Here is a 15,001-nt window from a genome sequence, read left to right as displayed (position 1 = left end):
ACTATAATACTGCTCCCTATGTACAAGAATATAACTACTATAATACTGCTCCTATGTACAAGAATATAACTACTATAATACTGCCCCCTATGTACAAGAATATAACTACTATAATACTGCCTATATGTACTAGATTATAATAAATTGAGCATAAGCTCCTGAGAACTGTTGCCAATTAAATGTAAATGAAAATATAACGTATATGGTCAGTGCGGTATTATATAACTTTGAGCAGTGTCTACTAATATACCTTCTGTAACATTATGGACTCATGATTGACATTCTCTGTGTCGATTTATTATCAGATTATTTCTACTCGCGCTGTGATTCATCGCTCAGTAGTGTACAGTGTGACCGGTGATGATGGATGTGGTGCACATGGTGGTTGATGTAATAATCTTGGGTTAATTATGTGAATGGCTGATCAAAGTCTGTATATTATATGTACTGCTGTAATGTATCTGCCATACAGTCAGGGGGCTCCACTGATCTGGATGTAGGGTGGACCTGGACTGGCGAAGGGATGGTGAGGTGACATATCCAATGTGCCCTTCCTTCAGAACATATCCATAATACATCTTCGTGTGCACCTATGCTCTTTTGGACTTTTTGGGAAATTTATACAAGGTCTTGAAAGTGTGGGCTATTTATTTTGTGTAGAACAGCCGTCCTCTGGAGGCAGGGGGTCTTAGACCCTGGTACCAAGACCTGTGCTACCAAGAAGTCGTCACACCGTTACATAAAGAGACAATGTACATACACCGCCCCCCCCCTGCATACACAGAGCCGACTGCTGTGATTTGTAGTGCATCTCTATGAAGGCAAATCTTTTAGCTTTTGGTGGGAGTTACTTAATAGGAGACCCTCCCCCTACTAGATAAACTGGTTTTACCCTCGATGAACAGTTGTCTCATCCTTTCAGCACAGACCATTGATTTTCACTTCCACATTGTGGGAAATGATTAATGGTGTAAAAATAATCCTGTCTGGTCCATCAGGTATTGTTATTAGTAGTCCAGGATGACTGAGAGCCGCTCTGACCAGACCTACCAGGAGGTTACATAGAGCACCCAGGACTACAAATCCTGAGGGTTTTGTCCCCATAACTTTTTAATAATCTTTATTTTTTATATAGCGCTGACTTATTCCGCAGCGCTTTACAGACATTATCATCGCTGTCCCCATTGGGGCTCACAATTTAAATTCCCTATCAGTATGTCTTTATGATGTAGGAGGAAATCAGAGAACCCGGAGGAAACCCTAAATCAAGTGTAACCAGGGACCCCGCCAGCCGAACCGTGACCTAGGCATCAATGTCAGTCAGAACAAAATATGGGCAAGTTTCCAAAGTACTTCAATGCCCCCAGCCACAGTCCCTTTTACCTACCAGGATGTTACCAATACTAGTGATACCTGTACCAGCCACAGAGCCCCAGTTACCAGCCACAGTGCCCCAGTTACCAGCCACAGTGCCCCACTACCAGCCACAGTGCCCCAGTACCAGCCACAGTGCCCCAGTACCAGCCACAATGTCCCAGTTACCAGCCACAGTGCCCCACTACCAGCCACAGTGCCCCAGTACCAGCCACAGTGTCCCAGTTACCAGTCACAGTGCCCCAGTACCAGCCACAGTGCCCCAGTTACCAGCCACAGTGCCCCAGTTACCAGCCAGTGTCCCAGTTACCAGCCACAGTGCCCCAGTTACCAGCCACAGTGCCCCACTACCAGCCACAGCGCCCCAGTACCAGCCACAGTGTCCCAGTTACCAGTCCCAGTGCCCCAGTACCAGCCACAGTGCCCCAGTTACCAGCCACAGTGTCCCAGTTACCAGCCACAATGCCCCAATTACCAGCCACAGTGCCACAGTACCAGCCACAGTGCCCCAGTACCAGCCAGTGTCCCAGTTACCAGTCACAGTGCCCCAGTACCAGCCACAGTGCCCCAGTTACCAGTCACAGTGTCCCAGTTACCAGCCACAGTGTCCCAGTTACCAGCCACAATGCCCCAATTACCAGCCACAGTGCCACAGTACCAGCCACTGTGCCCCACTACCAGCCACAGTGTCCCAATTACCAGCCATAGCGCCCCAGTTACCAGCCACAGTGCCCTACTACCAGCCACAGTGCCCTAGCCACAGTGCCTCAGTTACCAGCCACAGTGCCCCAGTTACCAGCCACAGTGCCTCAGTTACCAGCCACAGTGCCCCAGTTACCAGCCACAGCGCCCCAATTACCAGCCACAGCGCACCAGTTACCAGCCACAGTGCCCCACTACCAGCCACAGTGCCACAGTCACCAGCCACAGTGCCCCAGTCACCAGCCACAGTGCCCCACTACCAGGCACAGCGCTCCAGTTACCAGCCACAGTCCCCCACTACCAGCCACAGTGCTCCAGTTACCAGCCACAGTGCCCCAGTACCAGCCACAGTGCCCCAGTTACCAGCCACAGTGCCCCAGTACCAGCCACAGTGCCCCAGTTACCAGCCACAGTGCCCCAGTAACCAGCCACAGTGCCCCAGTTACCAGCCACAGTGCCCCAGTCACCAGCCACAGTGCTCCAGTTACCAGCCACAGTGTCCCAGTTACCAGCCACAGTGCCCCAGTACCAGCCACAGTGCCCCAGTACCAGCCACAGTGTCCCAGTTACCAGTCACAGTGCCCCAGTACCAGCCACAGTGCCCCAGTTACCAGCCACAGTGCCCCACTACCAGCCACAGTGCCCCAGTACCAGCCACAGTGTCCCAGTTACCAGTCACAGTGCCCCAGTACCAGCCACAGTGCCCCAGTTACCAGCCACAGTGCCCCAGTTACCAGCCACAGTGCCCCACTACCAGCCACAGTGTCCCAGTTACCAGCCGCAGTGTCCCAGTTACCAGCCACAGTGCCCCAGTTACCAGCCACAGTGCCCCAGTTACCAGCCACAGTGCCCCACTACCAGCCACAGCGCCCCAGTTACTAGCCACAGCGCCCCAGTTACCAGCCACAGTGTCCCAGTTACCAGCCGCTTTGTCCCAGTTACCAGTCACAGTGCCCCACTACCAGCCACAGTGCCCCAGTTACCAGTCACAGTGCCCCAGTTACCCGCCACAGTGTCCCAGTTACCAGCCACAGTGCCCCAGTTACCAGCCACAGTGCCCCACTACCAGCCACAGCGCCCCAGTTACCAGCCCCAGTGCCCCACTACCAACCACAGTGTCCCAGTTACCAGCCACAGAGCCCCACTACCGGTCACAGTGCCCCAGTTACCAGCCACAGTGTCCCACTACCAGCCACAGTGCCCCAGTTACCAGCCACAGTGCCCCAGTACCAGCCACAGTGCCCCACTACCAGTCACAGTGCCCCAATTATCAGCCACAGTGTCCCACTACCAGCCACAGTGCCCCAGTTACCAGCACAGTGCCCCAGTACCAGCCACAGTGCCCCACTATCAGTCACAGTGCCCCAGTTACCAGCCACTGTTCCCCAGTTACCAGCCACAGCGCCCCAGTTACCAGCCAGTGTCCAAGTTACCAGCCACAGTGCCCCACTACCAGCCACAATGCCCCAATTACCAGCCACAGTGCCCCACTACCAGCCACAATGCCCCAATTACCAGCCACAGTGCCCCACTACCAGCCACAATGCACCAATTACCAGCCACAATGCCCCAATTACCAGCCACAGTGCCACAGTACCAGCCACTGTGCCCCACTACCAGCCACAGTGCCCCAATTACCAGCCATAGCGCCCCAGTTACCAGCCACAGTGCCCTACTACCAGCCACAGTGTCCCAGTTACCAGCCACAGTGCCCCAGTCACCAGCCACAGTGCCCCACTACCAGGCACAGCGCTCCAGTTACCAGCCACAGTGCCCCAGTTACCAGCCACAGTCCCCCACTACCAGCCACAGTGTCCCAGTTACCAGCCACAGTGCTCCAGTTACCAGCCACAGTGCCCCAGTTACCAGCCACAGTGCCCCAGTTACCAGCCACAGCGCCCCAGTTACCAGCCACAGTGTCCCAATTACCAGCCACAGCGCACCAGTTACCAGCCACAGTGCCCCACTACCAGCCACAGTGCCCCAGTTACCAGCCACAGTGCCCCAGTCACCAGCCACAGTGCCCCACTACCAGGCACAGCGCTCCAGTTACCAGCCACAGTGCCCCAGTTACCAGCCACAGTCCCCCACTACCAGCCACAGTGTCCCAGTTACCAGCCACAGTGCTCCAGTTACCAACCACAGTGCCCCAGTTACCAGCCACAGTGCCCCAGTTACCAGCCACAGCGCCCCAGTTACCAGCCACAGCGCCCCAGTTACCAGCCACAGTGTCCCAAGTACCAGCCACAGCGCACCAGTTACCAGCCACAGTGCCCCACTACCAGCCACAGTCCCCCACTACCAGCCACAGTGTCCCAGTTACCAGCCACAGTGCCCCACTACCAGCCACAGTGCCCCAGTCACCAGCCACAGTGCCCCAGTCACCAGCCACAGTGCCCCACTACCAGGCACAGCGCTCCAGTTACCAGCCACAGTCCCCCACTACCAGCCACAGTGCTCCAGTTACCAGCCACAGTGCCCCAGTTACCAGTCACAGTGCCCCAGTTACCAGCCACAGTGCCCCAGTACCAGCCACAGCGCCCCAGTTACCAGCCACAGCGCCCCAGTTACCAGCCACAGCGCCCCAGTTACCAGCCACAGCGCCCCAGTTACCAGCCACAGTGCCCCAGTTACCAGCCACAGTGCCCAACGCACTTGAACCTTGTTCCTGTGAGTTTCTGCACTGGAGATTCCCGAGCCTCATCGATCTATGTGATCCTGGACAGAACAGTTGCCTTCCAAGTGGTAATAATCTGTATGTTTACCATGTGCGTAGCTATGGGGGCAGTCAGTGCAAGAGGCATGGTTGCCGGTGGGAAGGGGGTACACACATACACACATGTCTAGGCCTGGCTAAGTGCAAAGTTTGTGCAGTTAAATGAATGTTTGCTCAAGGTGACGGACACCCCAGCTATGACTCAGTTCTGGCACCGATCATCACCCCCATTCTCTCAGGATCAGGGGGTGCCCCAGCAGTCACTGCACCAATGATCAGTCTCCAATGTTGAGTCTTAAAACTCAATAGAAACCCTATTAAAAATGACCTTTCTATTTCCAATAAAAGCTCAGGGCACTGTGGAGCTCGCATGTGTTGTATCCATAGGGGAAGTCAGGTCACACTGAGGATCACACCATGAAATAACAAACAGGAGGAAGAAAATAATATCTGATCACATGGAGATTCGGGTGGAGCGAGATTTTATCAGCGGATGGCGTCCCGCCTCTTGGTATCTCCGGGCACTGTGTGACAGCATTGTAAGGTGTCGGACCACATTCCTGCAGGGTCGGGCAGTGGTTGGTGGAGCTCCAGGATTTCACAGTTGTCTTCATCAGTGACGTCTTTACTGCATCAGGTGAGGTATGCAGAGCGACGACCCTACCCGCAAGGGGCCGGAGATGTACGGGGACGGAATGATGAGCATTCAGCCCTAACATTAAGAAATCTCCAATAAGCCTGGTAAAAATGATCTGTTCCTGTGAAAGCTGATTGACAACTATAATATCCGCCATTATAAGTTTGCAGAGGTTGTCAGCAGCTTTTTAAAACTTCGCAACAGCAGAGCTAATATGAATGCCGGAGAGGGAGCCGGGACAAAGGAAGCTTACTGTCAGTACATAGGACCGGACTCAGATCACCCACTTCTTACATTACAAGACCGAGGAAACAACGAGCTGCATGAAGGCAGCAAATTACCCGTCACCTGCAGGAGTGTCACCGCGTCCTGTCCTCCAAGGACTTTACACATTTATGCCCGAGAATGTCTGACAGCTTCGCAGTCATCCCGACTCCTCCTGTGTGAGGTCTGGAGACCGCAGGCAGCAGGGAAAGGCCTTAGGGTGGTCTTGGGAAGGGATTTCTATTATTCGTGGGCAAATATCAGTGTTTGTTCCAATAAACTTTATTTACAAAGTCTGAGCACGCGCAGTGATAGTATCATTAAACTTTACTAACTCCTAAGAAATCCCTTTAAAGGTGTTGTCTAAGAATAGAAAAATGGCCACTGTAACTGAGGAAGAACCAAAGATCGGGAGGTTATGTACATTAAATGATGTAATCGTAAGGGCATCATGACATCACTACTCTGATCAGTCAGCCAAAGTAGCTGACTTCCACCGTGATGGCAGATGCTGAGGGAAAGAAAGCTCAGGCAGATGGATTTCAACATGCCCAATCCCTTGGTTCCCATAGGAGATAAGCTGCTGATAGAGATATGTCAGCAGCTTACTCCCCTGATAGCAGCTACTTACGACTAAGTTCACATGTCCAGTAATCACCTGTTGGAACGAATCCAGCAGCAATCTGATGAGGAAAAAGTTGTGCAGACATAACTTTTTTGTCCACCTGAAAAAAAAAACTGATTTCAATTGGATCTGTTTTTTTAACACTGAAGTTTATTGAAAACGGATCTCTTACATAGCCGTCCATGTGTTTTTCTCCCATTTGAAAATGATCTTTTTTTTGCTTACTGGATCAGTTTCAAATAGATGATTACTTGAAAGTTCACAGTATATGTTAAATGTTTAATTTTCCATCTCCAGTGATGATTACTGGACATGTGAACTTAGCCTAAATTGTATGGCTTTTCATGGTGTCCCTTGCCATGTAATCATGGTCCCATAAATTTCTAGAACAGGGTTCAGGAAATGCTGGGAGTTTCACAAAAGCTGCAGTACCACAGGTTGTTGACCCCAGTTCAAGAAGTAGAGCGGACGGACAGACAGACGAGGAGTATGCACTGAATGCTGTATGGTGAGGAGAACGGATATGATCCATCCTCATGTTACAAATGTAGCACTGACGACACACGACACAACACTGAGCACGGCAGAGATGAGGTGTCAGCAATGTGAAGAGGATTAAAATTCCTGTAATGTACGAAACACATGCGCTCCACACACACAACCCACAGAGAATGATACATGAGGCATGGAAATGTGTGTAACCTGCACTAGGATTTCATGCTGCACAAGGCCCTAAGTCCAGCAGGGAATGCGCCACATGGGAACAAGCCCTAAGGGCTAGTCCTCAAACAGTGCGATCCGACCGCAGCATAGATTGACATTCTGTGGATGTAAAATCTGCATCGCGGGTAAATCACACAGATTCCCAGCAGATTTTTTTAAACTGATGCTGTAACGCTAAATTCCCATAGTGCAAAAATAAAGCATATTTTCTGCAGTGAATGCGCTAGTGGAATGATCACACAGAGTTTTTTTTACAAGGATTTTGGAGCGGATTCTTCCAATCATGTTTGAATAAGTTTCCTTTTAATAATAATGGAAAATGTAAAAAAAAAAAACCACAATGTGCACTACAGATGCATTTTTCCAGTAGAATACTTGAAGGGTTTTTTATGTAGATTTTAGAGCAGAATCTGCTTAAAAATCCTTATTTACATACTCCTGAGGTATCTCCTCGTGTACCCTAAATGCAGAATATTTTCTGCTGATGATTCACAAATTTTTCACCCTGAAAAATCCACCTGAAAAACACTGCAAACAGTTGTTGTTTTTACATAATCTGCTTGTTTGGGGAAGGTTTCTGCGTCCATTGATTCAGTAGTAAAATTTAAAGCATTTTCTCGTGCAGGAACACGGTAGGTTATGTTCATAGAGACTTATTTTTTTTATATGTCTTTTCAAGCTGCTGCTCTTCCAAAATCAATGACAAAAACTGCAAAGCACCTAAAAATTCACAAGTGAGAAAGCCCAACACTATGTGCACTACAGGCGATTACTCGCTCAGATCAACCAGAAGCTTATTCAGAGCATGTAAAGTGGTTTTTTTCATGTGAATTATGGAGCAAAATCTGCTCCTAAATCCACCTGAAAAACTCAGTATAAATATATTCACCAGGCAGGAAATCTGGATGTAAAGGCATACTCGCCATGTGAACATACAAGGTCAGTATTTTATATTTTAGCAGTCAGATATTCTGTGATTGGATTGGTCAGCCACATTGGAGTTCTCAGACCATACCTGACATTTATTATGCGGTTTATTTCTGCTTAGGAGCAGGCGGTCACCTGTACGTGTGTGATCCGTGTCCGCCCCTCCCCACCCTACAGACAGTGGGCTGATTTACATGGTTCCTTATACTGAGCTATGTGAAACCTGCGTCACACCCTCCTGCTACAGAAACTCACCTCCTCCCTCCCCCTCAGGAGAAAAGTCAGCAGCAGGTGGAACAGTTTCAATGCTGAGCTGTTCTTCCCTGGGATCGCTCTGCTCTCTATGGTCGTGCTGGACGGGAGAGAGAAGACCCTGCTACCCCCAAAATAACACCCTGGCCGTGGAATGACCGCAGCACAGGTGAGAGACTACACATCCCTCTGTCCCTCCTCCTGGCAGTGTACTCCTTGTACTTTACTAAAGTCTTAGATTGCAATGTCAAACTTTCTGGAAAGCGACAAAACTAACAAGAGGTTCTGACCAGGTGGACAGCGAGGACATCGGTCCGCCACATGACGATTATATGACATGTTTGTGTATATGATATGCTCTGCCCTTTGCCCCTGTGCCGCACAGCGTTCTCGTTATCTCATTGCACTGTGATCTTTCGGGTTTCTTGGACAGAAGGAAGTTACTCTTTAAAGGCTGGGGTCATAAAGGCCGACGTCTAATCTGGCCCCCTTCTCCTGAATGAATACAGCTTTGATATTCTCCACTATGGGGTTTTATCTTCTGACTTCAATCAGGAGACTATTTGATATCGCAGCAGAATATTCTAGAACAGTGGTCTGTAACTACAACTCTCATCATGCCCTGACAGATGAATCGCTAAGAGTCATATAGTGAGACCAATGATCCATAACCATCCTCTAGTAGGGGGATGGCTGCATTCAGGTAATTCACGTCAGATGTTAAATGCAAATCAGGATAAATTTACCTATGAGCATAAACAGACGTGTAACCTCAATGGATATTTAAAGGTGACTGTGCCTCCTGGTGCTGGGCCGCGGGGCGCTGGGGTACAGGTGTAGATGCTGTACCTCTGCACTGTGCCCTAATTCCTGCTTGCTATCGGGATATGTGCACACGACTTATTCAGACAGAATCTTCCTGAAAATGTGCTGCAAAAAATGAGCCCTGCAAACCTCCTACCTGCCGGCATCACCGGGTAATTGAGAGGAGGCAGGCATGCCGGCAGGTAGGGCGCAGTTTGCAAGGTACAGCAGCCATGGACCATTTATTTGCTCGTGGCCCCGTGATCAGCTTATTGTTGGGGCCTTGTCCACAGTGAAGAACCCCTTGAAGGAGTATAAGGCACAGGTGGGGTGCACACAGGGGTGATAACTGTGCAAATCGTATACCCCCACACCGTGAGCACAAGCCCTGCCACTGCCACCCCATACTGCAACGTCTTACTGAAGGGGAAAGGGAAGAACGGAGCCGTCCGGTGCATTATTTATCTAGTCTCGGATCTCGTTTCTGTGTAATGAGGTAAACCTTCGTTTGTTGGGTGTAACTGTCACGAGCGACAGACAGGGGGGCCTTTGTTCTGTATTAAAGGTGCAATATCCTCACATCCGCAAACACCAGAGCTGGATTTATAACCCATGTACACGGGTGTGAGGGTCTCTAAAGACAATTCAGCCTCTGCCAAGTTGAATTGGCTGATAACAGAGGGAAATGCAGTGCATTCACCTATCCTATGAATAATTTTCCCTCATAGAACAATCGGATGTTAGGTAACAATGGCAGGCGCGCACACAGGTGCGTCTCTAATCCTCTGCCTGTGGTGTCGCTTTGCTTCTCCCGCGGTGTCATGGCTTCGAGTCCTTCCTGACTGGATCCATTACATAACCCTGAGCCATCTCATTATGCCGTAATAGCTGCTAATGATGCTGCGGATTTACAGGGTTTCCTCACTAGTCATACATCGCTGACGGCTCAGCTGCCAATCCTCAGCGTGTGCAAGGTGGCCACCATGGCTGACTGTCACACCAGATGGTGTCATGACTCAAGTACTGAAAGATGGCAGTCATTGTGGGAGGGACAATGTGGGCAGCTACAGTGACATGGGTACTGATGGGGGCATGAAGAGGGAAGCTCTTCTTCTTCAGGATTATGGACGAGGTGGCTCTGTTATGGTATAGAAAGTTCTGTGAGTCACGGTTGGCACAATTATAGGTGTGGTGGTTGGCACTGTATGGCGCTGTTATTTGGGGACTCTTTGGTAATGTTGTTACTGCAGAGGGTATGTAATATTATATTCCGGTCAGATTATTAGGTTGCCATAGGTTATTCCATATGTCCTGCAGAGAATCTGCTGCCCGTTCTTGCGTCACCCCAGCAACCACACAGATAACAGCTTAAATCTGCTGTGGGTGAGTGTGGAAATCCGGCACACGTCTCCCTCAGGACTTCTTAGGATTAATGAGGAGTGACCCACCATCCTAAAAGCAACGGTTTTGGGCAACCTAATGGCAGCAGATGGGATTCTTAACCTGTCAACTGCCATCCTGCCTGGCCTGTTCCTCCTGATCTTTGTGGCACTCCCCCCTCCCATCCAGCCTGTTCCTCCTGATCTCATTGTGGTGGCACCCCCCCCAATCTGGCCTGTTCCTCTTGATCTTATTGTGGCACCCCCCCCCCCCCATCTGGCCTGTTCCTCCTGATCTCATTGTGGCACCCCCCCCCCAATCTGGCCTGTTCCTCTTGATCTTATTGTGGCACCCCCCCCCCTCATCTGGCCTGTTCCTCCTGATCTCATTGTGGCACCCCCCCCCACCCCAATCCGCCCTGTTCCTCCTGATCTTATTGTGGTGGCACCCCCCCCCCCCCCCATCTGGCCTGTTCCTCCTGATCTTGTTGTGGCACCCCCCCCCCCCCCCCATCCTGCCTGTTCCTCCTGATCTCATTGTGATGGCACCTCCCCATCCGGCCTGTTCCTCCTGATCTCATTGTGGTACCCCCCCATCCGGCCTGTTCCTCCTGATCTCATTGTGGCAACCCCCCCCCCCCCCCCCTTATCTGACCTGCTCCTCCTGATCTCATTGTGGCATCCCTGCCCCCACCAGCTGGCCTGCTCCTCCTGATCTTTGTGGCACCCCCCTGCCCATCCGGCCTGTTCATCCTGATCTCTTTCTGGCACTGCCCCCCATCTGACCTGTTCCTCCTGATCTTTGTGGCACTACACCTACAATTGCATCCAATTGTTCTCTTCTGGGAATCCCACAAGTGGGGAGGGTCAAACAGCAGATGTGTTTTCCTTGTGACCTCTGTATATTGAGAGCCCCCACATGTGAGATAGCTTAGAAGATACCCAATATGATGGTCTCCACTGATACTCTCATGTCTATGGGGGAAGGTCCAACTCTGTGCAGTGAAACAAGGGGCAGGATGGTTTTTTGTTTTTTTTTTTACTAGAGAACAGCAGCACAAGAGCTTCCTGGCAGTCACTTATTCTGTTCCGTAATTTAAAAATAAATGTATACATTTTTTCTTTTATGCATGTGAATAAGTATAGATACTGGAACTTGCAAAACTGATTTGTTTAGATGCCTGTAGGTTTTGACAGCTCTGGAATACACTGGAAAAGATCCCATTCTTTGTATAACACTTGTTAATGTTGATGACAGGTTTTACATGGATGGGAGGTTGATGGACAGTGGATACATAGCGCATATTAAAGACTTGGATACAGTGGCTCAGCAGGTGATACACCAGATCAGCTGACAGTATCACATATGGTAGGCTTAGATGCATAGGATCAAAGTAAAACAGAAAGGTGAAGGGAATACCTGACGCCCTGGGCACCCTGCTGTGGTGCGCTCTCATTGTGTTCAGGTTTATTGGCTCAGGTGAAGCCTATCAGTAAACAGATTGAGCCGAGGGTGCAGGGAGCGTATAAAATACAGATCCGGGCGAGCAGACGTTGCCCTCCACGTCATAACACACAATAGAGAGGCAAAATACGGGCCACCGTCTGTTCACCTGCTGATCAGCAGTGTTCCACCCTGGCTTCAGATAAGCCTGTAGGGATCTAGTGAAGCTGTTACCACCGGGCCGTGGAGATAAAGAAGCAGTCTTCCAATAATAACATAATGACCTGATTTCCTTTCCTTGCCCACGCCTCAGTGACTCAAGGAGATACAGAATATTCTAATGTTATCTTAGGTTTGGAAGTTTCGCAGGAGTGGCCGAGCATTATGGAAATGCATCACTTTTCACATCCCGTCCATGTATGAAGGGTACGAGACAGGTGCGCTGCATGAGGAGGTTTGGGGGGTACAACTAATGAGTTAAACCACTCTCTGGGTGTGATCACATCTGTGTCTGCCGCAGATCCTGTGATATATTCAGCGGGAAGAACAGCGCAACAATGAGCGCTAATCTCTGCAGCAGAACGCAACAGATTACATTGTGAATCCAAGTGGTTGACTGATATCTCACAGGTGATGGATCCAGAACCGCGTCAAAGCTTCTGTTCATGATGGAAACTGTAAAACAGATGTGATGGCAGTCACAAAGTGCGGCACATGACGAGTTATTAGTTTTCTGATATTCATAAAGTGTGAGTAGGTAGAAACCTTCCACATACGCAGTGAAACTGACTGGACTGATTCCCTGAGTCAATATAATGTGAGGCCCGGTGAAACCCTGGACATTAGAGCACAATGTGCATTGTTAGATAATTAGCCTCTAAGACGCTTCAGTGATTTGAACAAAGTAAACAAAGGGCATTGTTGGCTGATTTCTGTGCATTATACGCTATGCATAGGACTTCTCTTGTGCTGCACCTGTTCTCTGGAATGCTCCTCCCAAATTGTATGAATGATATTAAAAAGGGTTTTCATCTTCATAAATGTTAAATTATTGACTTTGAACATGCAAACTGGTAGATGTATACCTTTCTGGGTATGCCAGGGGTTGAGTATGGTAGTTCTCACTTTTTCATAGTTCATTGGTCCATATAAGTAGCACGTTTTTGTCTGTATTATAGGACACAAGGTAAGTGGATCTTGACTGCATAGTCTCCTTTTATTAAAAAAAAAAAATCTGTTTTGAAACTACTCCTATGCCATCACTTGTGTAGATTTCAAGCTTTCAGTAAGAAAGCTTAACTTCTGCAGTGAGTGCAAACTTCACACCACTGAACCTGTAATAATCACTGTATTTTACACCTGTACAGGTATTGCTTTCCTTGAAGAAAAATTGTCTCCTTTAAGTGAAACCCGAGGACCACCAGATCCCAGATGGATAAAGGAGACAGCATCCAGAATCCTTATGCCAATGTGAACATCCCTCGAGCGCAGCTGAAAAGCAGCTTCATCCGGAACACACTTGGTGAGGATCTCGATGGCGTAGTTATCACCAACCCCTCAGTGGTGCCAACGTACCCCTCCTACATTACACAAGATGGCTACAGCAACAACAATCCTTTCCCTAACTCGGACAGCAATAAAATCCGTACACAGGAGTCGTGGAGAAGACCTTACAATCCGTATGGCAACAATAAGCCTCAAAACGGAGGCCACACCGAAGCCATGTACACCATCGACCTGGAGAAGCACTACAAAGAAGTGAACGTCGATGAGCAACCATGCTGCTGTTATCCCTGTTGTAAGTGCTGTCCGTGCTGTAGGAAGTCCTGCTGTGTCATCTCCTAATACTCGGCCACCCTCTTCCAGAGCCACAAAACAAAAAAAAAGATTGAATGGACTCCAAGGGAGAAATGTTCTGTGTTGGTGCATTGGTCAGTGATGAAGGACCTTCGCCTGTCTACCAAAATCCAAGGAGATCATCTTCTTCCAGTTCTCTGGTACATTCTGTGAACCAATGTTTTGTGCAATGACAAGGAGCTGGTCTACCGCTGAGGTGTAGATTTAATTGCCAAATTAAGATAATATAGTATTTGTAATGCCAACATCTATCCAATTTTCGAGACCTATTGACTTTGGATATCCATTCCTAATTTTTTTCTAATATAAAAAAATGTTTTAAGTTGTTTTGTACGAATTTAAAGGAGATGTTCACTTTTATCCAATGCTGCCCATATGGGGAAAAATACATTTTAGATCCATCCAAACCCAGAATGAATCCTTATTTAGCGTTCATTTGATATCACTAACGATTGAATTGAGACCAGACAAAAAAAAAAAGGAAGAGAGAAAAAAAAAAAAAAAACAGTCCGAAAGTGAACATCCCCTTTAAGTTTTCTGCTCACAGTATTTCATTCATGCAGCACTCCGGTGGCAGATCAGATGTAAATATCTGGTTTTAAATCTGCAAATTGAAGGAACAATATTTTAGGAGATTGACGACTGTCGAAGAGATGGAAGTCACACATTCTCTACAATGAAAGATAGGTTTTTAATTTTTATATATATATTTTTTTTCTAGATACTGAAAATAATTATGTATATTTGTACTTTTCTGGTGTAGTTTAAGGGAGTAAAGTACCATGAAACTTGTCAGGATTCATCACTGAGTTGATACTTGGCATTAGGTTGTAGTTTTAAAGCCACATCGCCTTTAAAGACCGTCTAGAGAGACATATAATGGGGCAGCATTGGTGACTGACCATCTCCTCCTAAACTAACGAGACAAGGTCATCCCTTATCACGTTTAGCCAGGTGAAATAACTATTATTAATGGATAATCTTCAGTAATTGATGCTCCTGATTAACAGAAAGGACTCTTCGGGCAGTGGAGATCGTTCCTCGGTGCTTCTCAGGGCTACGAAGTGTTAATATATGGCCTTTTATAATGAAGCCAGCTCTTGTGTGCAATGCCATTACCTTTTTATATATGACTTTAACTTTAATTAAATATGATACGGTAAAATAATGTTGGGTTTTCTAGTAAATGTTTTATTCAATTTTTTTTTTCTAATTAAAAAAGACTCTGGTCGAATCTCTTGTCCCATTCACATCAATAGGAGTTGAGCTGCAGTACCCAAGAGCGGCCACTACAGTG

The 15,001-nt window shown here is 48.3% G+C and overlaps 1 protein-coding gene across 4 annotated transcripts; it reads left to right on the top strand.

Moving 5' to 3' along the window:
• Positions 1-5,283: 5,283 nt before the first annotated feature.
• Positions 5,284-14,872, top strand: CYSRT1 (cysteine rich tail 1). 4 transcript variants are annotated; one of them, XM_073640507.1, is made up of 3 exons: positions 5,302-5,429; positions 8,242-8,389; positions 13,215-14,872. In XM_073640507.1, exon 3 carries the CDS (start codon positions 13,279-13,281, stop codon positions 13,690-13,692), a length of 414 nt encoding a protein of 137 aa, XP_073496608.1. In that variant the 5' UTR covers positions 5,302-5,429; positions 8,242-8,389; positions 13,215-13,278; the 3' UTR covers positions 13,693-14,872. The 4 variants fall into 4 exon arrangements, with proteins under 4 accessions (XP_073496610.1, XP_073496608.1, XP_073496611.1 ...); XM_073640508.1 differs by having other exon boundaries at positions 5,410-5,434; XM_073640509.1 differs by lacking the exon at positions 8,242-8,389 and having other exon boundaries at positions 5,284-5,429.
• Positions 14,873-15,001: the final 129 nt, after the last annotated feature.

Source organism: Phyllobates terribilis, unplaced genomic scaffold, assembly GCF_046119375.1.
Source record: "Phyllobates terribilis strain yellow unplaced genomic scaffold, ASM4611937v1 Scaffold_7__3_contigs__length_470593459, whole genome shotgun sequence".
Classification (NCBI taxonomy): domain Eukaryota; kingdom Metazoa; phylum Chordata; class Amphibia; order Anura; family Dendrobatidae; genus Phyllobates; species Phyllobates terribilis.
This window is presented reverse-complemented; position numbering and strand designations above follow the sequence as displayed.